Source organism: Centroberyx gerrardi, chromosome 4 (genome assembly GCF_048128805.1).
Source record: "Centroberyx gerrardi isolate f3 chromosome 4, fCenGer3.hap1.cur.20231027, whole genome shotgun sequence".
In the NCBI taxonomy this organism is placed as follows: Eukaryota; Metazoa; Chordata; class Actinopteri; order Beryciformes; family Berycidae; genus Centroberyx; species Centroberyx gerrardi.
Window position 1 is genome coordinate 18955967 of NC_136000.1, and position 15979 is coordinate 18971945.

At 40.9% G+C, this 15979-nt stretch overlaps 2 protein-coding genes across 4 annotated transcripts in view; both read right to left on the reverse strand.

The window, feature by feature from the left end:
* Window positions 1-214: 214 nt before the first annotated feature.
* Window positions 215-4277, reverse strand: LOC139920952 (guanylyl cyclase inhibitory protein). Its single transcript, XM_071911100.2, has 5 exons — window positions 3883-4277; window positions 2840-2972; window positions 2491-2640; window positions 1873-1978; window positions 215-604 (listed from the first exon to the last, which is right to left on the reverse strand). The coding sequence occupies exons 1-5, from the start codon at window positions 3951-3953 to the stop codon at window positions 480-482; spliced, it is 585 nt and encodes a 194-aa protein (XP_071767201.1). The 5' UTR covers window positions 3954-4277; the 3' UTR covers window positions 215-479.
* Window positions 4278-4418: 141 nt separating this feature from the next.
* bmal2 (basic helix-loop-helix ARNT like 2) overlaps window positions 4419-15979 on the reverse strand; it is a 19316-nt gene continuing 7755 nt past the window's right edge. Inside the window, exons 2-18 of one of the 3 annotated variants that reach the window (XR_013504333.1) lie at window positions 15593-15722; window positions 15151-15204; window positions 15000-15041; window positions 14627-14784; window positions 14373-14452; window positions 13188-13280; window positions 12140-12257; window positions 11918-12067; window positions 11557-11797; window positions 10640-10746; window positions 10050-10200; window positions 9826-9896; window positions 9577-9691; window positions 9113-9203; window positions 8926-9025; window positions 5618-8648; window positions 4419-5568 (exon numbers count right to left, since the gene is read on the reverse strand). Coding sequence is in view for 2 of the 3 variants with exons in the window: in XM_071910912.2 (XP_071767013.2) it covers window positions 8491-8648; window positions 8926-9025; window positions 9113-9203; window positions 9577-9691; window positions 9826-9896; window positions 10050-10200; window positions 10640-10746; window positions 11557-11797; window positions 11918-12067; window positions 12140-12257; window positions 13188-13280; window positions 14373-14452; window positions 14627-14784; window positions 15000-15041; window positions 15151-15204; window positions 15593-15722 (1859 nt within the window). In the remaining variant the exon portion in view is untranslated. Of the gene's footprint in view, window positions 8649-8925; window positions 9026-9112; window positions 9204-9576; window positions 9692-9825; window positions 9897-10049; window positions 10201-10639; window positions 10747-11556; window positions 11798-11917; window positions 12068-12139; window positions 12258-13187; window positions 13281-14372; window positions 14453-14626; window positions 14785-14999; window positions 15042-15150; window positions 15205-15592; window positions 15723-15979 lie in introns of all 3 variants that reach the window. The other 2 variants (XM_071910990.2, XM_071910912.2) reach the window with 2 other exon arrangements.

A 15979-nucleotide genomic window follows, 5' to 3' on the forward strand; every position in this document is an offset into this window, starting at 1 on the left:
GGGAGGTGCCTGTGTATCAGTTTTAAATGAGCACAGACGACATCAAGTGGTCAGTAAACGCTTAACACCTACATTCAGACCCGCAGGCTGGACATTTAATCATGTATAAATCCATGAGGAAGACAAGTATCATTTCAAGATCTCATGACAGTCGTGATTTATTCTTTAAGGAGAGGATATGCATTCAGACACAGACAAATAGAAGGAGTGTTCAACACTACAACAGATGATACAGCAAAGAAAACAGAAGAACAAATCAAATCATTCATACAAACTGCAGCACTGTTTTAAAAAAAAGTTAGTCTTTTTCATACTGCGCCGACTTCATGAAGTAATCTCTGCTTTTTTCTAGGGTGTCCGCAGACCATGATATAATTTGTCATGCTGACAGCTGTGATTTTTCATTGATTCCTGAAAGTTTCAATCCAAACATCTACCATCTATCTTGCTCCCAATGTCTTCAGTTTACCCATTGGTCCCTATAAAGCAGTGTCCCTCTTTAGGGGCCTCTCCACCTTCACAGTGCTTGGGTCACATTCCAGCATCTCCCTGATCCAATCATCATCCAGCGCTCCCTCTATGAACTCCTCCAGGCTGATGATGGCTGGAGACGAGACAGGGACAGAGAGAGATCAGAACGGTAGACCAGTGATTCTCAACATTCTCAAGGACCCCTAATTTAGTACACATTTGATGAGATTTTGTCTCTCGGACCCAAATCTGAGAACAATTTTATTGCTAGATATGATTTTGTCCAGAATTCCATGACTATCTGTATTGTAGGTAGAGAGATATCAGTGAAATTGTGATCAAAACAGTCATTCTTCTACATTCTCTAATTATCTTAACTTCTTCTGAATTAAATAACGGTGAAGTTTAATAATTCATCAATTTGCTTGGGACCCCCTGGAACCCCCTCAAGGACCCCTGGTGGTCCCCGGAACCCATGTTGAGAACCACTGTGGTAGACCGCAATAAAGTGCATATGTGCATGAAGATATTCTTCTGTATTGATATCATTTGCTTCCTCTTCTCTGTTTGAACTGGCAAGAGTGGATGTTAATGATTGAGCACTTAATGGCACAAAACTGTTGTCATAAAAAAAAAAAAATATTTAGGATTTAGGATTTAGGAATGGAATATTTCCTTCACATTATCAAGGATTATGTCCCTTGTAGGCTTGGTGGGGTAAAAATCATTTTAGTATTTGACATACATATTATGTTTTATCTGCTGATGTACCTCTGGCAGTTTGTGCTTCAGCTACATACTGGCTGCCTAATTCAAAAACTCTTGCCATGACTGAAAATGGATTTTCCACATAACAAAAATGGGTCCTATTTAGTAACAGAAAATGGTTCTTTAGGCTTGTACCATAGCAGAACCCATAGAATCCTTTTAGGAAGGTTCTCTATAGCACCATGCTCAGTGGTCCTACAAAAAAGGTTTATTTGTGCTATCAATAACCACTGAAACAACTTTAAGAAACACACTTAAGATAGTAGTTCTGTATAGATCTACTATCCTCACCATAGAAGTCTTGAAAACCCTTACTTTTCTGTGTGAACACAGGACAAAAACATCCCAGTGTTTACCATAGATCCTAGTAGGGGAAATCATTTAAATCCCTATTTTTCTGATAGGGAAATAGAGTCAGGATCTCTATATCAAGTCCCTTTATTTGGCAAAAATGTGTCAACACACTTAAGCGCCCTATGACTTAAAACCAAGAGGCTGACATCTTCATACATCTAGTTCCATGATGAGTGAGTTTGTGTCAAACCCTGTAGATGGAATGACAGATTGTTTGTAAACACAACACCATGATTTCATACAGTAAGGACGGATCATCGCACTGTAATGCTTCCTCACCATTATTGTCTTTGTCCAACCTCATAAATATCCTGTTGGTACATTCTTCAGCTGTGAGCGGGCTGAGTTTGGTTAAACCAGCTGCCACACTCATCTTATAAACAGCCTGAGGGGGAACAAAAAACAAAACACTAGTTGAACTGAAAAATGCAACATCTATGGTACCATGTCATGAGCAAGTTGTACAGTTGTGCTTGCAGCTAGATGAATGGGCTTGTGCTGTCAGAATAGCTGTGCTGATTCAGTGTTTATCTAATAATCAATATTCTCAAGGGCTAACTGTCTAACACTCCTCTGAAATGGAAAAAAGGAAATGACTGGTTGCTCTATATTGTCAAGCTGGGACCAAAAATGTATCGGGTGCTCTTGGAAACGGGGGAAAAAAGTGTGCTACAAACTGAAGGACAATCCAGGCACTCCAAATATATAATCAATATAAAAATTCTTAAAAAGCCTTTATTGTAGTGGCTAAATCATTAAAAAAGCCAACATGTTTCGACCACTGTAGGTCTTCTTCAGGGCTTTAAAATGGTTTAGAGGTTTGGGTCCCGATCAGACTCAGCTTCAGAAGTTTTGGACAGTGTGTACGGTAAACACACAGCACAAGGACGCACTCACCTGCATGATGTCCAGCATCTCCTCCTGTGTGATGGCTCCATCTCTGTCTTTGTCGTAGAGCTTGAAGGACCAGCGCAGCTTCTCCTCAGATGAACCCTCAATGAGCATGCTGATGGCCATGACGTACTCCCTGAAGTCAACCACCCCGTCCTGGAGCAGAGCACCATGCACAGCTTTGTTTGTAGGAATTTGTTTTTAATGTATACTTTTGTTAGATGCATTGTTAAGATAGAATGGCCTTTATTGTAATAATCTTAATCGGTTTTAGGTATGGTGCTGTGAGAAAAGAAGTGTGTCCAAGCTAATCAAATATACCCACAGTATATACTTGGCCATACACTTTGCCTACCCCATTATTGTCCAATGTGCGGAATATCTGTTCTGCGTACTCGGCTGACTCGTTGCCCACTGTCCCATCGCAGAAATGCCTTCGAAACTCATGTAGTGTGATCAGTCCACTTGGACATTCATTGATAAATTTTCTATCACAAAAAAGATGACAGAGGGTTAAACAACTCAAACAGAGAATCCTAGAAGTGAGTTTTGTCAAGAAAAATCTAATTTCAATGGTTTAAAAACACACAATAGGCCCTTTGAATGAAAGGTAAAAATTTGTAGCAGGTGAAAAAATGTCCCTTAACCTGAAGGGAATTGAGGTCAGGCCTTCCCTGACCTGTAGAGATTACATGCTTGCAAGCTACACCAGTGCCAAGATAATTAGGCCAAATAACCACTAGCCACTTAACTACAGCACGGCAAAGTGAAGCTTATCAGCGGCGTTTAATTGTGGATTTAGAGTAGGCCTGAATACACTTTTCCTCAAATTGAAACTAGTGCTCAGACAGCAAACCATTTCTGAGTTAAGAGGCAATATGAGTCATAAGGATATTGTTTGGGGCAAATTATTAAAATTTGGGGTAATAATTTTGGCCATGTAGTGGAGACAGAACAAAAACTATCCTGATCTCATGGCCTATATTAAAGTCCTGTGTCAAACGGACCAAGGAAATGGTTTTGTAAATGTTTTTGAAATTTCCCAATTTAAATATTTATATCTCATAAAAGAACAATGGCAGCTCAAGTCCTAGTTGTAAATCTCTTGTGAGTTGCCTCCTTTGCATCTCCAAAAATGTGTTGTTTAAGCCTCACACATGGCTAAGTGTGTTAAGGGAACTCGCATGTCTTTGTCCCGTTCACGGATGTTGAACCTTTTCAAAGCTCAAATCACTGTTAAATGGGCCCCATTCTCCTGAGCATTATCAAGCCTAAAAGGGAATGCATCTCCCCCTCTTCTCTCACCTGAATACAAATAGGGCAATCTGTGGCAGGAAATCAATTAGATAGTATCTCCTCTGATTACATTTCAAATGTCAAGTCAAAGGAAAATCTTACCTAAACCATTCGTAAAGTTCTGTGACATAGGACTCCCCTCTCCTACAAGGCAGGGTGGCAGCTTGTCCCATTCTGTGAACGATAAAGCCTCTGCAATCACCGCTGACTTTATATACACAACAAATCCCAGCTTATGCTACGCTTTCTTAATTGCACTAACCAATGCCTTATCACATTTGACAAATTAGTCAAACCTAATCTCCTCGTGGGGAGCAAAGAGGAGGGGTGTGAGTGGGTGCAGTTGAATGCAAATGTAATTACTCAAAAAGCAGGCTGCCGCTTCTAAATCTGCTTGATCGAAGACACAAGACCATGGATTGAAAAAGAGCAAGGATGGAAATTCAGTCAGCTTAATTAAGAGAGAAGTTCAGCTTGAGCATACTGCATACTGCATTTTAAAGTTCAGCTTTTAAAGTTCAGCTCCACTGACATTTTAAGTTCAGCAGGAACATTCGGCTGTTCTCACAATGTTCCCAATATATTTCAGATCCCTCTAACTGTGCCTGTCATGTTTGCAAGTACGCTCAAAATTCCTGTTGGGAGTTCAGTAAACTAATGTTTATTAAGAACCTTTTTTACATGACAGCCTGGAAAGACAGATTCTTTGCCATGACCCAGACTTGTTGATAGTAGCAGCAATAATGCCAGACAAATAAGGGCTTCATTCTGAGCCCAAAAAACAAACAAGGATGAACTGAAGTGGCAGAAAGTGGTACAATGGAGGCTGTAGACAACATGTCTATCAATTACAAGCTCCCAACTGCCCAATATGAGCCCAATGGTAAGGACCTTCCTTGTGTGTAGTGATAGTTGGCTATGAGCAGGGTTACTCATTAACACACAAACACCAGCCGGTCTCATAAGGCAAACAAACACCTCAAGTCCAACGATGCAAAAAGGTATCAAAACGAACAAACACTAAATGATACAAAAGATGCATGCAATGTAATAAAGCAGGGCATGAAAACAAAACAGAATATTCCCTAGCTTACAAAATCTACTCTAGCTCTAGTGTTCTATGTTTAAATTGGGACAGAAGCAAAGGATGTGACTCTAAGCAAAGTTCAATCACTCAAAGCCACAGAATAAGTTGTGAGCAGTCTCTTAGCAGGCTCACAACTCTGGGGAATTCACAAGTACAGTGCAGTGATTTAGGAAATAAAACAAAAAACAAACAAAAAAACAATTAACAGCACACAACTAAAATGGACTTTTGCCTTTAAAAGGACCAGCCTGCGTCTATGGCACATTACTCCATAACTAGCTCTGCTGGTAGTGAGCACTGAAGTCTCCACTTAAGGCTCCTTTGTCTATTTCATCTGTCAACAGGCTTCTAATTAGCTCATGATGTGTGGATTTGACATTTAGCATCGCTTTAAGCCTCGGGTTGATCCAACAATGCGTTTAATAATTGCAGAAAAACCCCCGCCCCTCCGCTCGATCAAATCTGCTGAGAGGCCGGGTGGGAGGCGGGGCGGCTGTGTCTCCGAAAGCACACAGGTAGAGCGCGTTGTTTGTCCGTGCAGAAATGTCCAAAGGCACTTCAGACACAGGCAGTAGGGTCCGTGTGAGTCTGGCTCCTCCATCCAGTGGGTCCTCATTATTCAAGAGACTAAAGGACAGTGTTCTTCATGATTCACAGCACAACTTTTCCCATCCTTGAAACAGAGTCCTTGTTGGAAAAACCTCGACAGGCCTTGAGAGACGACTGTAAGTAGTGGCCCAAGATACCAACATGAAGGGTGGCATGGCATACAAGCTACACAGTGAGCTCCATACATATCTGGGCAGTAACACAACCTCTGATGTTTTGGCTTTGGATCCTTATTGTGTTGGGTGTCCAATCAGGAGTGAGGATACGGTACAGGCAGTTTCAATTTGAGGGTATCTGTATGTAATGATGCATTTTTAAACAATGACAACCGTTATTATACATAGTGCCCCCATTTCATGGAGGCAAAAGTATCTGGACAGATTGGCAAAGACTTTGCAAAGATGTTATTTTCAGACAATACTACAATTGCTTTGCTTTCCACTGCACTGCATCCCTATTCAGCAGTGAACTAGACTCTTAATTCGGGTAAATAAAATGTGATTCAATACGTGTGACGTACACGACGGTCTGCAAGGTATCAAAACGGGCCCAAATCATTGTGCCGAAAAATGTGGACTGGATGTTTCTTCCAATTTTTTTTTATTAAACTCTTACAAGTTGGAGACCTTGAGAATTCACTACATGTTCAGAATTTGAACACTTTTCACACCTGGAAACAAAGAAAGTGTACAAAAGCGCTGACTTCTTTTAAACTCTTCATCCAGTACAGATGATACCCTCAAACTGAAGCGACGTGTATAAACTTTATTACTGCAGTATTTGGCATCAGCAAGGATCTGAAAAACACATAAATTTGCCACTGCCAAAATTGCTGAAGCTCACTGTATGACAATAATCTGACATTTTACAACTTTGGTAATTCGGACTTTTACCATACATCAACCCATAAGGCCATCTGGCTGTCACATGATTCTAAGCAGTGCATCAGTAGCCCTTCACTGACAGGCTGCACGGCTCTGCAGCAGAGCAGTCCTCAGGATCCAAAGCATCCCATGCAAACCAACAAGTCACAGGTCAACATATAATGGCTATTAATTTGTAGCTTGTAAAATCTAAGCTGTGCAATTGTAAGCATGGGCAAAAGATAAGTCTAAATGAGGTAAACTGACTATGGGATCCACAGCTCAATGGCTCATTCACATTCTGACCAATTGCTTCATGTCACAACTCTCTGCATCATGTAGGGAGTTGGCAATATGTCCACTACTAAATACCTTCTGGAGCAAGTTTCTTGAGTCATGCATGGTATGGGAGTGACAAACACGTTGACAGAAAAAGGAACATCTCTTAAAGTTTAGTATTTCTGGAATGTTAGCTCTGCATAGCTTAATCCCTTAAACAATTTATGCATGACAATCCAGGGTACTTCTGACAAGCACATGAACTTCTGAAAGACTGTCAGTGCATAACAGAACATGGAAAAAGACTGACATCAAACGAAAACTAAAGCTATGGTTTACCTGCAAGAGATTATAAAGCTGACAAACAAGTGTAAAAACACAGACGAACAATTTACTCCAACAATACCAGTCCCATTATGCCACATACCAATGTACAGTATGTACGGAAATATGCAAAAGCTTAAACTGGAGGACGAAATACTACATGCTACAATTGGTAAGAACTGCGCCAATGGATACTAATGAGGGGCGGTTCTGTTTCTATCACTCCCTGAGTAATCACCTCCACCGTTCTCAGATTCAGAGATCAACCTAAAAATAATCTACTGATATAAAGTATTATCACAGATGTGAAATGGGTTCACCGTTCAGCCATTGCTACCAAACCTCCATTTCAGCATTTAAAGTGCTATTTCACTTTGGTTGAATATTTACAATTTTTAGTGCTCATATCCATAGTATTTCATGAACAGTCAACCACAACTGTCTGCTTTCAGGACTCGTCATTAACACTACTAGTTTCATTTTCAAAATACCTTACTGAAGAAGCATACTTCCAACACATTTACAGACAAGGGAAATCTGTGCCAGATATTTCCTGCTGTGTACTGAATGTTTAGAGCTAGGGAGGAAAACCCAGGGCAGCTAATGTTGGAGGTTGACAGCTACTAAATTTCTATGGAACTGTGCATCCCGAAAAATGAAAATATTCAACCTCTGTGAACTATCCCTTTAAGACCGACATGGCCTGAAGACATGGTGTTTGGAACCATACCGAATACTCGCATACAGTACGTTCAAGTTCTGTGTACCAGAGAGGTCGCTGTTGGACTGTTTCTGTGGAAAATGTTCAGATACTGACAGAAGTTAGAGAAAATCTCCGAGGGGCACGCCATTAGGTGACTCTCAAAGTTAGAGGTTATGGAAGTGTGGTCTGTTGCGTTATACTGGCTACCTACAGTCTTGATCCTGAGGGGTCACAGAGACGGGCCAGGCTGTCAGTCTCATGTCTTGGGTGTCTTCCTCACATTTTAATTAATTAAAACATACCTAATCAAATTACAACCTTTTAAAAAAAACATGAACTGATTCAGTGCAATTTTTTTTTGCATCATCACTCCCATCCTTTGTTCAAGTGTAGATGGAGGAAGGAAATATAAAGAGGAATCCCGAGCCGTTGTACAGTCATTTGTTGGGTTCTAATGTTTGGCAGGGGCAAGTCATGACCGGGCAAAAAAAAAAGAAAAAACAAAAGGCCGCACACATTCAGGTGCAACCCTCTGAGGCCTCTTCACAGAAACAGAGGATGACAGTAGATGTGAGGAAAGCAGTGAGGAACAGCGTTTCAGGACGGGCAGACCGCTGTAAGGCTTTAGAGACACAACCTCCGACTGGAAGTGGGAGAGCAGGTGTCCCTTATTGTCATGGAGCCCGCTACCTGTTAGAGCAGCCACCTGAAGATTACACAGCTTATGTGAAAAAGGTAACTAATAAATAAAAAAAAAACTGTCTTAAAAAAACCAATGCTGCATCTCAAGCACTCATGCTCATAGCCCAAGTGTTTGCCACAGAGCCACGCTGTAAGACAGGGTCCTATAAAGACCAGTGCATCTCCTCAAAGTCCACAGCCTCGCCCAGGTTTGTGTCCGTCTCAAGCAGGCTCATGATCACCGCCATGGCTGCTTCGTCGTTGCTCAGGCTACCGAGGCCAGGTCCCACCACGCTGTCCAAATCCAGCTGGGAATTCTCCCCTGAGGAGAGAAGGGGCGAGGAAGGAGGAGGAAGGAATGCAGAAAAACAAAGAAAGGGTGATTGTGAACAGTTGAGCATTAAAATCCAGAACCACACACAATGTAGATAAAATTGGGAGTGTTCAAGAAGGAATACACCACCGCTAACATCGTTTCATGTGTTTTACAAAAAAGAATCGCATTCACACAGTTGCAGGAAGGTCAGTTCTTTCATGTTCTACTGTCCTACTGAGGCCCCATTTTACAATAAGCTCATTAGCAGGATCAGAGAGAGTACCCATGAGTGTTTCTCCTCCTGAGAACGGAGCTCCCTGGGGATCATCTTCTGAGCTGGACTTTCCTGGAATCTCCATATCTATTGACTCTCCATTTGGCACCTAGAGACCAAAAGAGGAGCAAATTAATGACCGAGACAGAGAGCGGCAGACGTGCCCATGGAACAAATGCATAAACAGAAGACTTACATTGCTGCTGGCTTGACTGTGAGTTTGCGGAGACTTATCCTGCAGTAGACTGAACGGGCTGACATTGCCACTGGAAGGTGATGAGTTCATCCTGAAGCAGAAACACAGACCAAACTGATGTTATTGATGATATTGGTCCCATCCACAAATACTGTGGGAAACTATAATGCCAATTAGAAACATTCAGCAACTTTGACTAAGATATACTGTACATTAGAACAGAAATACAAACCAATGGATTGTAAAAAAAATAAAAAAAATAAAAAAATAACTGTAGTTGTAACAAAAAGTTGTTGATAGTATTTGAGGGCATTTTGCCATTTCTCCATAGTCCACTGTTGTTCAATGTAGATGGACAACAAACAGCAAAAAGGACATGCTCCTTGTCTGACTCCCTCTCTCCCTTATCTCTAACACCGATACAAACAGAAAAAAGGACATGCTCTATTATTGCGACGGCACACCTGTTATAATCCAGCAGCTCGTTGGCAATCTGGGTCCCTATGCTTCCAGCATAAATCATGGTACCAGGCGTGCTGGAGATTCCTGGGATAATTGGAAGGGACTTCTTGCCATCTTCTAAAAGAAAGACAAAAACAGGGACAGACATTACTACATTACTATAAAATCAGCATTTGTAAGAAAAAGAAACGTCAGAGATATAACTGAGGTAGCATCTTTCATAGCTTTTTTAATATTCCATTTCAACCGACCCTCAGAAGTCTTGGGATTGCTTGACTGTTCAGACTTGTTTCCCGACCGACTTGTTCGACTGTGGTCATACCTTGTCATGGGATGGGAGAACAGATTGTGATGAGCTGATTAATACATATTAATCTCAGCAGCATCAGAGTTAGCTTGGGTACAAAGATACTGTTAATGTCATGCACAAAGGCTCTGTAAACATCAGGGAATGACTCATGAAGCTTATACTCACGATATGACTGTATTAGTTGACACTATGTATTCTACTTCTTTGGTCCAGGGATTTACAAAACTAAACCACTGACTTTGTAGAGTGACAAAAGAGCCATACTTCGTTTTGAACTTATAGCAATTTGTCTCTATTTTCTCTTTACTCCGCAGCACTGTGAAAAAAGGGGAGAGTCCAAGTTATAGGATTGAACAGTGGAAAAGAGGACTTTCATACACTGCTATAGAGCATTCTATCTGGGGAATGGTTATAGCAAGGGTATCATTGTCATCTGCTTAGGGTATAAAACATCGTCAGCAGAGGATCAGTAGAGGAAATAAAATTTGGGAAAACCATCAGGATTTTTGGAGACAAAAATACAGCATGTGGAAGCTGGACAAAGCAAAACGGTGACCCATATCAACATGGACAAAGTTTTTCAAATTGCGGTCAGTGATTTACTTGTAGGTCACCACCGCAACTGTAAATAAGAATTTACGCCTACATGATTACATATCATCTAGGGAGACATGAAAAAAAAACCACTAATAATGGGCCATAGAAGATTAGATGAAAGACAAATGGATGTGAAGTCACTGAATAATCTAACTCACCTTTCCGATGTCTATCAGCTAAATGCGGTAAGTCGTCTTGATGGAAGTACTCATAGCATGATGTCCCAAGCAATTCCTGGGGTAGATAACCGAGAATGGTTGTCGCTCTGTGGAAGAAAGGAGAGGGTCAGTGTTAAAAGAGTAGAGTGAGTGTTTATGTTATTATAAATCATTTTGTTATAAATGATGAATTGCAAGTAGTTGTTATTTTATATGCTATAAATTTGCAATTCAAATGGTGAGATCTCATCACTGGGAAAGGTGACGAGAGTGATGCAAGCAAAAAGGAAAATATTTGAAATGTCTCGATAAACAAAACGAGAAGGGACATTTGTGACTCATTTCACTTCCTGTATAGAATAGACCTACAAGGAGACTCTTATTATGCAGTGAGAGTACACCAAAACACATACAAGCTGATTATTCATGAGCACCATTACTCATTTTTGCTTGCATGCTATTTACTAAAACTAATATTCATGAGTTGTACACGTTTTTTAAGATAATTTTTTAGACAACATATTTGGAATGTCACGCTCTCACCAATCAACTTAATAGACTCCAGATAATATGATCTCGTTTCAGTACCATTATCAATTTCACAAATGTTATGCCAGATTGTCTTCCAAACGTTTCCAAAATCCTGCATCTCTTAAGAAGTACTGAAGGATTTAAAAGGGGGAATCAAGCATAAACAAGATGACAAGCCATTAGCATTCTCATTATTTATACCAAAGCAACAAAGCTGTGCACTGCCTGTGGGTCTTCCTAATACTCTGCAACAGGTTTGCCTGCTGCCTGAGAGGGATAGAGCCATACTGACTTCGACTACTGAAGAACTGAATAAACTGCCTTGCTTTTGATAATGACCACAAACTACAACCCCCACCCACCCCCAACTTGAAGGGGATTGTTACCTTTGATCGACAAAGGTGAATTTGCCATCCATGGCGTAGCGTGTGATGAACTCTGTGGGTTTAACCCGGATCTCTCCATTAACCTGGGGAGATGCGTGGGAGTGGACGCGCCCCACCGCCACCAGGCAGCTGAAGTGGGAGCTGTCTTTGTCTGTTTCGGCCTCCCCCTCTGCCCCCAGTTGACTGGTAGGCCAGCTGCGCATGTAGCCTGTACAGTGGACTGTGCAGTACTTCTGGGACTCTGTAGACACAGAAAGGCACCAAAACACACATATATAATATATACTTACATATGCAACTGCAGAACAAAAAATAAAATCATGATCTTCTAATTAAACCACTGGGTAATTTCCTTTCCTACCTTTCTTTTTGGAGGTGCTGGCCTGGAATTCCTTCTCTTCCACTTTGACAGAAATCTTGTTGTACTTCATGCGGCAGAAAAAAGAGCGGCGTGCACCTGAACACAGCCGTGCTGCGCCGACTGGGAGGTCAGCCTGGACCTGCAGACCGGCTGGGGAGAAGACAAGAGTGTTAAACGTGCACTCTCACACACAAAAGCACACAATGAAAATGAATGCTTTACTTTTAGCATCTATTAGCCGTTCACGAGGGTATAATTCAGAAGCTGAAAGCTGCTCCTTCACTTTCCCCATGTCCTTAGGGTGTATGTAATCAAACAGACTCTGTCCAATCAGCTCCGCCTGTAGGAAGAACAAACAACTCATCAAACACTTCCAAACAAATAAAGTCCCTTTATTGATAAGAAAAAGTCAACATCATTCTGGGCCTGAAGCAATTCCTGCTGACAAATGTAATACTGCATTGATTATCAGCCCCGAACACACCAGGCATGGAGCGTACGCACGCGAGTCGCAGCGGGGAAAACACACGGGGAGCATATTTCTACATTCGGTCCTGCAGCTTTCCCTGAGGAAAATGTACTACATGCAGGTGAAATATCCCATTATCCCAATAATTGAAAATAGGATACACCTACATTGTATTGTGCTCCGGCACCCCAGCCAGTAGCATCCTACTTTTTCCACTTTGGTGATTAATTGTATATATACTTAAATCAACTATATCTTCTTCTTTCATCATAGACTCTCATGCATCAAAGCAGTCACGTGTATTTGTTTAGGGTTTTTTTTTTTAGCCAGTGTTGTGATTATCTTTGAACAAGCCTGTAGGACTCATCAGGGCTCAAAATTAACTTTTCCAATGAAATATATCCCAATCTCCTTTCAAAACAGTGGTCACAGTTTAGAGCCCTGCCTATATCTATAATAAATTTGATCCATCCATCTATCTATCCATCTATTGAAATAGTAGCCTAAATACAATATGTACTTAACATCTATTCTTATTTATTTTAGTGATAATTAAATAACAGACCCAATCATTTGGCATGTGATATTTAAAAAGTAGATACGACGTTCATCATCCCACGACTATTAATCAACTTCTGTAGTGATACAGGTCCGCGCATCACACCATGACTAGTGTGTTCTCTCTCTAGTCCATTAACACGGGTGCCAAAAGGACGGCCACAATGTGTCTGGTGTGTCCAGGGCTTCATATGAAAAAGATGTTGCACCCCAAAGAAATAGTAACAAACATAGAAGTGTTACCCGACTATAGTTTAACATCTTCGTGACGGACTCTGAGACAAAAACTATTTTTCCACGATCACAGCCCACTACAAACAGGAAGCCATCTGCAGCCTGCACAACAGAGAAACGAGGGAGGAGGCATATCATGACATGGTCAAGACAAAAGTAAAAGAGGAATATAGAAGAATAGCGCATTTTCTTAAAATTAAATGGAAGCATTTCAATAGATTACCATGAAAATTCACAGTGCATTATAGCACATTCTGCTTTTGACACTAGTTGTAAGGAGAGCAGCCTGGCCAGTGATTCAGCTAGATGAGATGAGTTGCACTGAAGCTTGAGTATCTTGAGGCTTCTCAGTAGCAGCTGGTTTCATACCCAACACTGCTTTACTTTGTAATACTAACCATGTATTTCACATTATGAGTGAGTATTTTAGAAGAGACTGCATTTACAACTCTGTGCATGTTAAAGGAATAGCTCACCCAAAAATGAAAATTCTGTCATCATCTACTCACCCTCATGCCAGTTGAAACACAGGTGAAGTTTGTCCATATAACACACAGGGAGGTTGCCAGCACAACTCCATAGCAGCCTTCTCCAAAACAACTGAAATCAGTGGGGACCAGCTCTTCAGAGTTCCAAAAAGACCTACAGTATATTTACACCATAATTTAGTGCCATTCTTAACTACAGCTGATTGATTTGCAACAAATAATGGTGTATAGGTCTTTCTAGTCATAGTGTGATTGTTTGGCTGTTTTTGATTTGGAACTCTAAAGAACTGGTCCCCATTGACAGTTGTTTTGGAGAAGGCTGCTACGAAGTTGTGCTGGCAACCTCCCTGTGTGTTATATGGACTAACAAATTTCACCTGTGTTTCATTTGGCATGAGGGTGTAGATGACAGAATTTTCATTTTTGGGTGAACTATTCCTTTAAGAGTTTTGATGTTGAAATGATTTTAAATAGAGAAAAACAAAACGAAAACAAAAAAAAAATGTACTGCTGTTCAGAAAGTTTTGGTGCTCATTATATACAGCATGTAGTTTCTGAGGAACAGAACCTGCCGTGAAGCATGGGCATGCTCACTGACTGAGGCATTATATGGCCTGGTCAGCGGCTAATTAATGAATTGGCATTTGACTGAAAAAATGAATTCTGGACTTGTGGGCACAGCTGTCTTTGTCCATGGGATGTTTACCTTTATGACAAGGTGTTTGAGCTCCTCATCGGGAAGGAATGAAGGCTTGCACTTGGCTTCAGAAAAAGAGCTATTTGAACCTGGGGAACGGACACAAAATACATTTAGATTCTCTTGTGTGCTACAGTGCTGAGTCCAACTTGATATTGCTATAGTGTATGAAGAATTTAATTAACTGCTCTGAATTAATGTATCAGTAAACAAGGTGAAGGTAGATTTGTTTTAATACCACTGCCCATCGATTGGCTCGGTACCTTTGAGAGATTTGAGGTGCTGCACAGCCATTCTAAGCACGGTGAGTTTGTCCAGCTTACGGGACATGGGGTTACAAGTAGGAATCATGGCCGACAGCTCGTCAATCAGATTGTTCATTTTGTCTCGTCGCCTCTTCTCAATTTGGCTGTGGGGCTCCCTTCAGAGAGATGAAGTAAGAAATAGGAGAGAAGATCCACACACATAGGAATAAATTGACTGCTTATAGACAGTCTACATTTATACAAAAGTGTAGCATACACTAAATTTCTGAGAGCCTAAATGATGGACATTTTAAGTATGACAGTAATACTGCAGGAATGTAGGAATAACTTGTACATGTGGTGGTGGGGTGTTTAAAACAGGCAAATATACCTGAAGCACTTAATTTTGACATGTTGGTCCTCTCCTTCTGACCTGTAGGACAGACACAGACTAGCATTTAAAATGTACAAGTGTTTATAACAACATTATGCAAATGCAGAACAGTACACAATAAATGAGTCTGCTCTGACTAGCATGGTACCTGTCTTGGTCATCTTCCATATCCGCATCGAGAATGGAAGCCAATTTTGTTTCCCTGGGAACAAAGTGCAAGGCTATCAATAGCAGCCAACATGAAGTCAAGGCTCTTCATTTATTAAATCAATTTCCTATAAGCCAACTACACACATTTCAGTGTTTCCTCTGTATTCATTTACTAGTGGTGCGCCACCACAGCAAGGAAATTACCACTGCTAGAGAAAATTGGAAACTAAAATGTAGCCTTACTGACATCTAAAACTAAACAAAGTGTAGTCCAAATGCATTTTATTATGATGCAAAAAGATTTATTGCACTATACCCTGAACTTGAAACGCAGCGACAGAAATGGAACAAAACTAGAATTATCCCCCCAAGCACCACAGCTGCATAAAATTACGGAGGAAACACTGCATTTACATGTATACAAACACACCCACACTTACTGGTTGTCCATGCTGCCCTTGCGCTTCCTGGGCATCTCCATGCTCAAGGACATGCCAGCGGCTGAGGTTGGGGTCATCAAGCTGGGCAGAGAGACAGAATGGTTTTGGCTTTCCTCCACCAGCACATCTTCTGAAACACGAAACACACAAGACACAATGGGCTGCAACTAGTTGTAAGGGGGTGGGGACTGAGTTAATATGCAATAACAGCAATACTTTTCCCTTACACTACTACATGTCCATGCTATAAATTTGTCAAATGAGGCTTAGAAATAAGGGATAAAGAAACATAATCATATCAGGGCCCAAATATGATCATTTTCACACTGCCTGAAGATGTTTTCAGGTTGAAACGTGTTGTGTGTAAGTTGGTGCCTGAATGCTTTG

What these genes read in the sequence shown, in the direction of transcription:
- LOC139920952 (XM_071911100.2), bottom strand. Translation starts at nt 3,953, where the DNA reads ATGGGACAAGCTGCCACCCTGCCTTGTAGGAGAGGGGAGTCCTATGTC. An exon ending in AGATGCTGGACATCATGCAG is followed by an intron (nt 1,979 to 2,490) that starts GTGAGTGCGTCC and finishes GTTCCCCCTCAG; the next exon opens with GCTGTTTATAAGATGAGTGT. An exon ending in GTTGGACAAAGACAATAATG is followed by an intron (nt 605 to 1,872) that starts GTGAGGAAGCAT and finishes TCTCGTCTCCAG; the next exon opens with CCATCATCAGCCTGGAGGAG.